The sequence below is a fragment of the Marmota monax genome, unplaced genomic scaffold, assembly GCF_021218885.2.
Source record: "Marmota monax isolate L192 unplaced genomic scaffold, Marmota_monax_Labrador192_F-V1.1 WCK01_AAM20220418_F8-fsc00061, whole genome shotgun sequence".
In the NCBI taxonomy this organism is placed as follows: Eukaryota; Metazoa; Chordata; class Mammalia; order Rodentia; family Sciuridae; genus Marmota; species Marmota monax.
The window spans coordinates 610,427-624,168 of NW_026695230.1; the positions used below are offsets into that span (position 1 = coordinate 610,427).

The following is a 13,742-nucleotide window of genomic DNA, read 5'->3' on the forward strand; positions in this document are numbered from 1 at the left end:
AATGATTTAATTTATATGGGGATTATCTAACAATCTTCCTTACTTGCTAACAACTCCACTTTTGTATGAATCAGTCAATGTGTAATTTTAATACGTAGCTCAGATAAGTATGGAAATACATGACATGGACTTTTCGATTCACTTATGAAAGGTAGAAAATAAGAATGTTAAATCTAGGATTTTTGTTGTGGTTTTTATTTTCTATGGATCAACTGGAACAAGAATCTTCTGCCTAGAATTTTCAGAGAATATAAACAAGTGTATTTAGCTTTTGAGAACTCAAAATTATATAGAGGAAAAAGCAAAAGGCAAGCAAAATTAAAACTGAAATATGAGAATGTGTAACTTAGATGCAAACATGGGAAATGTCTGTAGCTCTTTGGTTATCTAACAGTAGGCAAAATACCACTACTGTCAATGTTAGGAGACACTGACTCTAGGAACAAGCAAACTTTTCTCCAACATTCTTAAGGAGATAAAAAGTAGCTTCATGTCATGCAGCAGGGTGAGCTTTGAAAAGGCCCAGTAGTGATGGTAGATGAGACCACTCTCACAGGAAGCTGGGGAATCAGAAGCCAGTAGCTAGATTCTCCAGTGGTCAAATTTATATTAAGCAATACACACTCAGAAGTTCAGTGATTTGCAGGGTTTCATGGATTCTCCTAAAAAGGAGGCTTATTATTTTTAATCATGTGGCTATGGAAATATTTACAGTCTTGGAAAGAGTTTCCAACAGTGTCTTATCCATGTCCCTTGTTTCCAAATGCAGAGAGTGATACAGAGTGCCTTTCTCATGAAGGATCATCTTATTGCCTACTCTCAGTCCATGTGTCTTACATGGGGTTTTGTCCAACTGCAGCCTTTTGGTGAACCCATGAAGAAACAAGGCAGGGTATAGGATTGGACAGGAAAAACAACAACAACAAAAACGACAGTGTCTGTTAACCACCAAAAAACAGTGACTATCAGTTGTTCAGGGGTCAAAATAGAGGTATCAGCTTTGCTATCTAAGCAAAAGCAGCATATCTCTAAAACTGGCTATACCCGTGTCTACTTTTGTATGCAGCATTATCAGCCTGTGTAATGATTATTTTCCTGAAAACAGCCTCAAATCTATTTCTCAGGATAATGTAATGATTCTGTGAGTTGTAAAACTGTTTTTGACACCCTCTTCAGATATAAACAGGAACAGAGATGTTGTCTGTCTTCAGTTACTGACCCTGATTCATAAAAAATTTTTCTCCATCATACAATTTTTCTTCCTCCTGCTTTCCAAGGTTCTGTTACTGTTAATCTAGCTTTTGTACACATCTTCCCTTTTTTCACTGTTAGCTTTCTGATGCCCCTATGATTATAATAATTCACCTCCTTTTTTCTTTATGCTAACTCCAGTCTTCAAAATGTGGGTGGATTGTATTGCTATAAACATTCATGTGGCTGCATCATTGTAGTATACTGATTTTAAATCTTTTGGATATATACCAAGGAGTGGGATAGCTGGATTATATTATGATTCCATTCCTAGATTTGGAGGAATCTCCATATTGCTTTCCAGATTGTTTGCACTAATTTGTAGTCCCACCAGCAATGTATGCGTCTCCATTTAAATATATATATATATATATATATATATATATATATATATATATATATATATTTGTTTTTTCATTTGATTTAATTTAAATTATTTTAATTTATTTTTTTATTTGTTAATTTTTAAATTATTACTTATCCACATCTTTGCCAATATTTATTGTTACTTGTATTCATAGCAGAAAAATAAGTAGAATAAGGGGAAAATAGGAAGTCCTGGAGGGGGATGGAGTGAAGAGGCAAAGTACTGGAGACTGAGTTAGAACAAATTGTATTTCATGCTTATATAAATGAATCCTATTGTTGTATATAACTATAAAGAACCAATGGGGGAGAAATAAAGCAATGAACTCCCCAGTTTGCCTAGCATTTTTGCCTTCCACGAATTGGTATTTTTGTAATAAAGTGAAATGATTTCCCTATAGAAGGCATTTTAAATAAATAAAGGTCAGAAATGTGATACCAACAATCATTCTTGAATAAAATAAGAGGTCTCTTATGTGTATGTGCCAGTTTTTTGTATGAAAAAGTTCTGTATGAAAGTTTTGCGGAGGAATAGTAGGATGGAGGAGATCAAGAAGAGCAAAAAAGATTCCTATCTTCAACACCCTATACGTTTGTGTGATGAGGACCTAATGTTTTCAAGTGGGCTTTTATACATTGACTCAGCCTTATTAGGAAACTGGAATAAAGAGGGCCCTCAAGATGCTGGGAAAGACAATATAGGCCTGAAAATTCTCAGATGTTAAAAAACAAACAAACAAACAAAAACTGTATTTACTGAAGGACTGAGGCAGGGTTTACCTCTTCAATGTCAAAGTTCATGTAAGATGTTTCTTTTTTAAATGTATAGAATGGTAGAATTCCTCATTTATTTTATTTTTTTCTCATTATAAAGATAATATATGATTAATCAAGAAGATTTGGAAAACATTAGAGAAAAAAGGATGAATTTTATTGTCATCTTATCCCTCAAGACTAATAGAATTTAGTATTTTGGTAAATGCATTTCTTATCTTGTTTTGTACATGAATTCTCACACAATCATAAACACCTCTACCAAAATTTGTGTTTGTATGCATATAATATCCTGCTTTGAACATCTCATGTTATGTCACAAACATTTTCCAGTGTCAATAAATTTTTGATAGTATCTCTTTTTTGAGACTATAAAAATACTTTCATGGGGTGTATTTTATAATTTAATCAGTTAATTAATTGAATAGTTACTTATATTGTTTCCTATATTTCCTAGCAAAAATAACTCTTCAATATACATTCTTTATTTTATTATTTTTGTGCATGTACTCAATTCTTTTTGAATTGAATTTCTTGCTATAGAATTCCTGATTCAAATGCTACATGTGATTTGAAAGTAATTTGAAACATAAGGTCAGTTTTTTCATAAATATTCTCATTTATTAGTCTCTATTTTCTATGTAACTAATAATAATGGTTTATTCTTCTGTTTCTACATTTACCATGGAAATACTTGTTCTCATACATGAAGAGTTTTAATAACGTTCCCATTCACAAGATGTTGTAACCTACTATTTTATCTCCTACTCAAAATAAATAAATAAATAAAATACATTGAAATTAAAGTGAACTTCATTAAATATAAAGAGAAACTTGGATCATTTGACTTTTAAGAATAATACTAGCAAGTTTCAGTGCAGCGCATATTCTGTAATTGCTCTTAAAAATTTAGCACACTGAATTCCATACTTTAGTTGAGAACACTTCCTTTGCAGTCTTCTATTAATGTGTCCTAGAAAGAAATTTACAATATTGTGGTAATTTATATTATACTACCTAAGAATCTTATCATAAACTTTTATTGTAAATTTTTATATATTGTACAAAGTGATAGATAAACTAAGGTGCCAAGACCTACTATATATCACAGAGTAAAAATTGTTTATCTGGTATCAGGGAGACATAATATCAAGAACTCTTTGAGGAGAGACACTTACTTGCCTCTGTTCCTGGATCTATATCTATGGAGCTGAGCAAACTTCACCTAGGTAATATGCAGTAATGCAATGGCCATTTACCAATACTTCCATTAGCACTTCCTTGTATAGATCAAAAAGGAACACTTTTTAATTCATCACTGTAAAGTATAATAAATGTTCTCAATTCCTACTAAAATATTTTCTGCAGGCATTTAAGGAAATGATGATTGTTGGAAGTTACTTCATTTTACAACATCAGTAGCATTAACTTTTTATTTTATTATGGCACCCCAAATATGCATATTGTATGACCTTGGATTACTCCTCTTAAGAGGGAATGAGTTGAAGGGCCTTAGGCAGAGCTATTAAGAGATCAGAGTTAGATTTAAAACTGCCACAAAGGAAGTGATGCATTTTATCAGTTTGCCAATCTTTGTAAAGTCATTTAGCAAGAAATAATTCAACTCTGTTCATACAGCTCTCTGCTGAATCTCTCTTTGTGGAAAAGAAGTATGTCATATCTCTTATCTTTTGGGAATTTATTCTTTCTCTGTTTGATGAAACTTAAACATAACATTCAAAAACTAAAATATTTAAGTTCAAGATTAAATGTAGAAAATATAAATTCCCTTTGAGATTTCTCAGTTTTTCCCCTTTTCTGTATTATAAACAGAAGTATATCTTTACCTATATTTATGGTCTTGGCTTTATCTAGCTTAATGTTGTATATTGGAAATGCTCTAGAATTAATTGGGTTTTTTTGTAAAGTCTTTCTGTAGCTGCAGGTGACATTTAACACAAATAGTCTAATCTAGACATATTACAGATTAGGAAAATGATTTGGGAGTGAGATCAAAGCCTTGCCTAAAGTAACATAGCTTGTTGGTGATTGAACAGGACCTTCTTGCCTAAGGTAACATAGCTTGTTGGTGATTGAACAGGACCTTACTATTTATTAGAATTCTCCAACTACTTCATGACAGTTACATAATTTATTTTTTAAAACCAGATAACCAAAGCATATCACAGAGTTTTATGCTATGTTCAATGTCAAAAGTTCTAGAATCTTGTAGACACCCATGGAGTCACTTCCTCTCAGACCTGCCTTGCTGACCTGATGGAGAGCCCGGGACCAAGGTAGGCCCAAGTCCATCCTGACACTGGCAGACACCGCTGTAGCTCAGGCCTGTCCCATATCTGCCTTGCTGACCTGCATGGGATCCAGGGCTCAGGGTAAGCTTGGGTCTGCCCCCGCCACCATCACCAACTGGGAGCCCAGGTATAATCCACTTAATTCTTGAGACATTGCAACCATCCCCTTAGTCTTCCCCATGAAGTAGCCTCTACCTTGGGATGATAGACAGGGTATAGAAGCAGCTGCATCTTGGAACAGGTATCCCATAGCCAGTGTAAGGACCAACCTTTCAGACCCATTTCTGCAAGACATTGGATCCATCTTGTGGCATCTCCAGTGCTATCTTATGTTATCTCCTATAGTTTCAGTATAATACATCCTAGCCAGTGTAAGGACCAACCTTTCAGACCCATTTCTGCAAGACATTGGACCCATCTTGTGGCATCTCCAGTGCTATCTTATGTTATCTCCTATAGTTTCAGTATAATACATCCTAGGGCAATAGCAGGGTCTGGAAGCCCAACACCAAGGTGAGGTACAGATAATCTGCACAGATACTAAAAGATTATAGGATAGAAACTGGAATAACTAAGATCCACACTGCAAGAAAGGAAATCACATAGACAATATGAAAAAAAGGGGGGGAAGGGCCCCAAACAAACCAAGATACTGCAATAACAGAACCCTTGGACAACACAGTTGATGAGATGTCACAGAAGAAGTTCAGAATGTTCATAATGAAAATGATCTGTGAGTTAAAGAATGACTTACATGAGCAAATACATGCAAAAATTGATCTCCCAACAAAGAGATAAGAGAACAAATATAGGAAGCAAAAGATTATTTCCAGAAAGAGATATAGATTCTGAAAAAAATAAGAAATACTTGAAACTAAGGAAAAAATAAATCAAATAAAAACTCAATAGAAAGCATCACCAACAAACTAGATCAGTTGGAAGACAGAGCTTCAGATAAAGAAGACAAAGTATAATACAATCTGGAAAACAAAGTTGACCACCCAGTGAAGATGGTAAGGAACAATGAAAAGAACATCCAAGAATTATGCAATAGCATCAAAAGACCAAATCTAAGAGTTATTGGGATAGAGGAAGACACAGAGTTTCAAACCAAAGGAATGCACAATCTCTTCAATGAGATAATATCAGAAAATTTCCCAAACATAAAGAATGAATTGGAAAATCAAATACAAGAGGCTTACAGGACACCAAATGTACAAAATTACAACAATCTACACCAACACACATTATAATGAAAATGCCTAGCAAACAGAATAAGGATAGAATCTTAAAGGCTGCAAGAGAGAGGAATTAGATCACATATAGGGGGAGACCAATTCATATCTCAGCAGATTTTTCAACCCAGACCCTCAAAGCCAGGAGATACTGGAACAGCATATACCAAGCTCTGAAAGAAAATGGATGCCAACCATGAATATTATTTCCAGTAAAATTAAGCTTTAGAATTGATGATGAAATAAAAACCTTCCATGATAAACAGAAGTTAAAAGAAGATACAACTAGAAAGCCCACACTATAGAACATCCTCAGCAAAATATTTCATAAAGAGAAATTGAAAAACAATAATGAAAATCAGCAAAGAGAGGTATTAACACTAAAGAAAAAAACTAATCAAAGGAGAAACAAAGTCAAGTTAAATACCAAAAATAAACAAAAATGGCTGGGAACAAAAATCATGTCTCAATAATAACCTCAAATGTTAATAACCTAAACTCACCAAGCAAAAGACAAAGACTGGGATACTGGATTAAAAAATACCCAACAATATGCTTACTCCAAAAGACTCATCTCATAGGAAAAGACATCCACAGACTGAAGGTGAAAAATTGGGAAAAATCATACCACTCGCATGGCTATGGAAGGAAGCAAGTGTTTCCATCCTCATATCAAATAAAATAGACTTCAAGCCAAAGTTAATCAAAGAATTAAAAAGGATATTTCATACTGCTTAAGGGAACCATTCATCAACAAAACATAACATTAATAAATATATATGCCCCAAACAATGTTCATCAAACAAACTCTTCTCAAGTTCAAAAGTCAAATAGACCACAAAATGACAATTTTGGGTGAATTTAACACACCTCTTTTACCACTGGATAGATCTTCCAAACAAAAGCTGAAAAATGAAACTATATAACTCAATAATTCATTCAATAACAGACTTAGCTGACATACATTGAATATTTCATCCTTCAACGAGTGAATATACTTTCTTCTCATCAGCACATGGATCCTTCTCTAAAATAGTATATATATTATGCCACAAAGCAACTCTTAGCAAATATAAAAACATACAGATACTACCCTGAAATCTAGATCTTAATGGAATGAAATTAGAAATCAATGATAAAATTAAAAAAAAAAAGATATTCCAACACCTGGAGACTAAATAATATGCTACTGAATGAATAGTGGGTTGCAAAAGACATCAAAGAGGAGATTAAGAAATTCTTAGAAGTGAATGAGAACACATGTACAACATATCAAAATCTCTGGGACACTATGAAGGCAGTACTAAGAGGAGAGTTTAGTGCTTTGAGTTCATTCCTTTAAATAAGAAAAAGTCAAGAAATAAATGATTTAACATTACATCTCAAAGCCTTGGATAAAAAAGAGCAAACCAACACCAAAAACAGTAGAAGACAGGAAATAATTAAAATTAGAGCTGAAATCAATAAAATTGAAACAAAAGAAACAATTGAAAAATATTGATAAAACAAAAAAAATTAGTTCTTTGAAAAAATAAATAAAATTGACAGAACCTTAGCCATGCTAACAAAGAGAGGAGACAGAAAACTCAAATTACTAACATACGTGATGAAAAAGGAAATACCATAATAGACACTACAGAAACATAGAAGATATTTAGAAATTATTTTGAAAACTTGTTCTCTAATAAAATAGATAATATAGAAGACATTTACAAATTTCTAGAGTCATTTTATTTTGCCAATTGAATCAGTTTGATATACATAACTTAAACAGATCAATTTCAAGCTCTGAAGTAGAGGACACCATCAGAAGCATACCAACCAAGGAAAACCCAGGCCCAGATGGATACACAGTCGAGTTCTACAAGACCTTTAAAGAAAAACTAATATCAATACTCTTCAATTTATTTCAGGAAATAGAAAAAAGAGGGAGCACTTCCAAACTCATTCAATGAGGCCAATATCACCCTGATTCCAAAACCAGGCAAAGACACATCAAAGAAAGAAAATTTCAGACCAATAACTCTTATGAACATAGATGCAAGAATTTTCAGTAAAATTCTGGAAAATCAAATACAAAAACATCAAAAAGTTAGTATACCACTATCAAGTGGGGTTTATACCAGGGATGTAAGGTTTATTCAATATATGGGAATTAATAAACCTAACTTATCATATCAATAGACTTAAAGATAAGAACCATATATGATCATCTCAACAGATGCAGAAAAAAAGCACTTGACAAAATACAGCACCCCTTCATTTTCAAAACACTAGAAAAACTAGGGAAAATAGGAACATATCTCAACATCATAAAAGCTATCTATGCTAAGCCCCAGGCCAACATAATTCTAAATGGAGAAAAATTGAAAGCATTCCCTCTAAAAACTGGAACAAGACAGGGATGCCCTCTTTCACCACTTGTATCCAACATAGTCCTGGCAAGAAAGAGAGGGAGCACACCTTGAACCCAGGATTTCATTGGGGGAGGTTTTCCATGGAATATTCTATCCCCAAAAGGGCAAAGGGGTAGGATTACAAAGGCATAGGTGAGTGTAACTCAACCCCACCAGGTGACTCCTACTCCTGGAGCCACGCCTCATTATCTGATCAGAGGTAAAGCCCAAGTTACTGCAGAATACAATATTGTTCAGTGCTCCCGGGGCATCAGGACTTAGTGAGTTTATCCAGGGCAGATTGCACCAGAGAACTATTGAGAGTTATCTATAAGTCATAATGTAATGAAAATTGCAAATGCTGTATTGCTGCCAATGACACATTTCTTATAGACATAACTGCTCAACTTTCTAAGCACTAACGTTCATCTGTATATTTTGTTTTCTCATGTTAGGAATATGTGCAGGTTTAAATATGCTACCATACCATTGAGATTAAAAGGATATGCTTCTCCTATTTCTATTATCTTATTTTCATTTATATATGGATACACCAGCCACTAATGTATAATCCATCATCTTCAATAAATACGTTTTTAATGAATGAATAAAACTTGACCATACAGGAATTAGGGATAAAAGATCCAGCATACAAAGTACATCCTGAAAGGTTTAATACTCAAAGAAAAAAAAAATCAAACGTAGAGCAATTTCCACATTGGTACTCTTCAGGACGATGGTATCATGAGATAATAAATAATTCACGATAATTTCCACATAGTATTTTTGCAAATCAAATACATGTGTAACTTGATTTACATAATCCATCTGACAGAAATCACATTAAAAAGATACTCTATCATGTACTAGTTAGTCATTTATTAATCACTTGTATTACATAAGCCACAAATAATTGAGAAATGATACTTTGAAGAAAAACAATCTAGGAGAGTAGTCATGAATAGCAATTACAGACATAAGTAGTATAACAAAGATGGGATGTAGACACTTTCATGTGTAGGACAAATATTTGTTGATACAGATCAACAGAACAAACATTTAGATAGAGATAACAATAGACATTTCAGAAGAAAACATTTGATCTTAGTGAGATCTTTATAATTAAAGGCAGGGGTTTAGGGTCATTGGAAATTACCATGAAGAAATACTATAAACTGTGCTTAAAAAGCATAAATCATTTTTATAGAATATGTGTAGGCTAATAAGGCTTAACAAGTTTTGGAAGAAGCATTCAACTTAGATCCCAGAACACCAAGTATATTACTTAGGTCACAAAGAGTATAGAAATTATGAACAAATATGGAAATAGATAATACTTGTACCACAGGGAAGATTTTCTGGCTATCAGTGGATAGGAGGCTTATTATGTAGTACCAAGAGAAAGTGGTTCATTTATGATACTATATATGTATGCCTGGAACAGTCTTTCAGTCTCTTGCCCACACTGTTCATGAGTCAAATTATATTTTAAGAACCTCTTATTGCCAGTCAACCTATTGGTTACTGAACATAAATGGTAAAGCAGATAAATATTAAACTCATGTTCAGGCAAAAAAACCGCATACGCTCTATTGGAATCATTGGAAAGAATATTCAAGATAATTTACGGGGTCATTGAGACAAACAAGAAGGCATTATTTTTAGAGAGTTTCGCTGAGAAGAGTTGGGTTGGGGAATTGCCAACATAATGGAATGGAAGTGCCCTCTTTGCAGTGTGGAAGACTGGCATAGAGATAATACCTAAGCTATGAACATGTAAGTCATAAAGACAATGGTTAAAAATAACAAAATGGAAGTACCATCTCTGACAGAGTTGACCAGAAAACTCTGTGAAACATGAGTGAAACCATGGTGAAACCAACATGAATATTTAAACTTTCATTAGATTGTCAAATACTTTGTTCCTAATCCTCTTCTTCCTATCCAAGTCTACTTTATAAAGCTATTTACATTTGTGAAGAATTGATTTCCCTACTTTTGTGAAATTGTAGATCCAATAATCAATAAGACTCTTGGTTTAAGGGGAAAAAAATAACAGTTTAGAGATTGCTTACAGTTGAAAGAAATTTTTTTAAAAGGATGGCTTATATCCTGATGGCAGAACTGCCTCTATTATAAAATAAGTCTTCTAATACAAAGAATCTATGAACAACAAATAATTAATTACTTATGGGACACCTAAAACTTAATTTCCAACAACACATAATAAAGAAATGTGGGTGAAATTCTCAAGAGATTCCTCTGGTTGTGAAACTGAATTTATTATTCTTTCAAATATTTTTTTCTATAGGCAAAGATCAAACGAAGTAACAACCAGAGGTATGAAAAGTTTGCTTACGTTTTAGATTTACACCACATACCTTTCTTTTGTGAGAGACAATGAGTATATCACCATAATGCAGTTTTACAGTATTTAAAATATAATTTATTACATAAATGTTTTCTATAAAACACAACTAATTCATTGATATTTCAGAGTTGTTCGTTATAAAAATCAAGCCTTAGAAGTTTTTTTTTGATGAACACAATTTATAATATAGCATTGTTCCCTCAAAACTTCAGACCAAGAATGAAAGCTGTGATGTTATTCAATAGCAATTCCTATCTCTATAAAATTTTTTCATACTGACATTTATCAGCACCATCTATTTATACGTAATCTAAATGAGGTTACAAAATAACACCCAGAAGGAATATTTTCTTGTAATGAAAATGTAAAGTATATTTATTATCCTTTACATAATTATGTTAAAGGAAATGAAAATAAAAGAGATGAGTGAAAGATGGCAGGACTTATTCTCTGCTTTCATGTATAAGATCCGGGATTTTTCCACTCATGCCAAACAACATTAAGCCTTGGTAGGCCTGAACACCCACCAGAGAACCAAAGATCATTTTACTGTTAACATACTTCTGAGTTCACTGAGTTTGCCTTCTGACATTTCACTGTAGAAAGAGTACCTCTCATCCCTCTGAAATTTTTCAAAGTATCTGTATACATTTTGGGAAAAAAATAACTGAATAAACTAAAATTGGCATCAACTGTACCACCACAAAGTAGATGCCATCAGCATTTATTTTTCACATATGTGACATTAACAGAGTACAGGCATAAGTTAAGATACTCAAGCAGATGCATCTAAAGGTCAGCTTACCTGTGGGGACAGAAGTGGAGGGTTGAAAATCCAATCCACTGGAATCACCAGAGAGTTCAGTTAAACAAGTTGAAGTAAAATCAGAGCTGGAAGTCTGCTCATGTCTGAAGCCTTTGGGAGAAAGATTGCCCAGTTCAAAGTTTACGGCTGACATTGCAAAATTCTCAAGGAACTATGTGAAGCAAAGTTCACACTACCGAGGTTTTAAAAATCATAGGAAAGGGAGGAATCACTATACTTTAATCAATAGCAATTCCAGGCTCTCCTGTAATTATCTTTACTAGGAAATCCAAGGAGAATAACGCCCACAGAGCTGACTGCAAGTTTTCTGTGTTCCTAGACAAGCAACCTCAACAGGATAGATGGACTTCAGAGTTGTTTTTCTTCAAGACGTCTTGTGCCTTTAAGGGATAGCAGCACTCATCCCCTTTCAGAGAGGCTGCAGTGAAAATAAAATGGGCTAAGTGGAGTCATAGGCAATGCTGCAGAGAAATGCTTTTAGTAAGTTGGTACTGAAAGTTCTCATTCACATTTCTCTACACAAGAGATCAGCTGGGTGGGGCCAAGGCTTGCCAAGGAATGCAACTTTACACTCCACAGGGCAGTTCATCAGAGGAAAGCTGGAATTGGAAGGAAGTTACTAAATGCTATTTCCTAGCTCAGCTTGAGATTGTGAGATTTCAGTTCTGCACTTATTGAAAGATGACTATGATTGTGAAGAGTAAAGGCAATTTTTAAAAACTGATAGTAGAATAAAATGTGCAGCTTTATAAATACAACAAAAATAGACTAAAAAGTATTAGCAGGCAATGAATGAAAGATCAAAATGTTTAAAAAGTAGCATCTGGTGGGGCTGTATCATTTATTATTTAGGAGGCAAAGCATCCATTCTGTTTGAGTAACTTGGGTAGAAAGTTGTAGGTTAGCTGCAAAGGTTTAATTTTGAACATTGCTTTTATTCATCTTCTGTACCTTAGTTGGTGAATCCAGTGATGAGCACAAGGACATGCCAACTGATGGTTTTTCCACTAGCAATTTAGCAAAAATCACCCTTCATTTCACAAAGCCAAACTAGATGAGGTTCAAATCAGTTTTTTTGATGGTCTGACTTAATCCATGATTTATTTATTGATCTAATTCTTCATTTATTGACTCTGTATTAGATATTGACATAATTATAAAAATACCTAGGCAAGGTCTCTGGAAAGAATGTAAGCTGGATTCCTTCTTTAGTAGGAAGGAGAGCTGTGACAGATTTTGTGATTTTATTGTGATTGGCATTACATATGGCAATAGATGTGCTAAGCATGAGAATGTCATATTTAATGCATTTTTTACTTTCTTGGCTGAGTAATATTTGAGAAAGTTATATATGTATATATAAGATGTTGTGCAAATCTTTGATTGTTAGATAAAAAATTTATTCTGGACATTCTGTGTCTTCCTCCTAGTCATTTTAATTAAACAAGTTAGTAAATGAAACTGACCCTCTGTTTCACATGCCTTTAAAAAGGCAGGGAAATGTCTATCATTCCAGCAGCATGAACAACCAACAAAATATGCTCTATAAGTCACAATCTGGGGCAGGCATAAAAATCTTTGACTAAAAAGTCAAAAATGGTCAGGGTCCACTGGTAACTATGTGACATTTAGATAAGAAGTTGAAAACAGAATGGAAATTATGAAGGACGACTTAGCTTGATGGTAGGAGGAAAATGCAAATATAGGAAAATGAATAAATAGTAAAAAGTGCGGTTTAGAGAATTAGAGGACATTCTGGAAAATAAAACTCGAGATTTATAATTCTCAGTTGAAATGTCTGTTGCAGTGTGTGGTATGGGGTACTTTCTGAAAGACAATCAAAATGGTTTAACTTAAAAGTTGGTCAAGGAGGCTAAACTACGAGAAAATGTTAACCTTTTGTGTTCGTCATTTTTTTTTTCCATTACTGAGATCAGCATTGCTGACAAGAGCAACTAAGAGGAGAAAAAGTTTATTTGGGTCTCATGATTTCAGAGATGTGGTACATGGTCTGTCAATTACCTTCCTCTGGGTCTGAGTTGATGCAGCATATTATGGCCAAAGGGTGTGGTGGAGGATTGCCACTCATTTTAAGGCAACTAGAAAACAGAGAGAGAGAGAAGGGAAGGAGCCACAGGTATATAGAGAGCTAGGCCATGTTCCAGTGATTTACTTCCTCTGGCCATGTCCCACTTACCTACAGTTACCACC

At 33.9% G+C, this 13,742-nt stretch overlaps 1 protein-coding gene across 1 annotated transcript in view; it reads right to left on the reverse strand.

Moving 5' to 3' along the window:
* Ano3 (anoctamin 3) overlaps window positions 1–12,010 on the reverse strand; it is a 394,245-nt gene extending 382,235 nt beyond the window's left edge. Inside the window, exon 1 of the mRNA XM_046438219.2 lies at window positions 11,511–12,010. Coding sequence (XP_046294175.1) covers window positions 11,511–11,664 — 154 coding nt within the window. The 5' untranslated portion in view covers window positions 11,665–12,010. The remainder of the gene's footprint in view (window positions 1–11,510) is intronic.
* Between the last annotated feature and the right edge of the window lie 1,732 nt (window positions 12,011–13,742).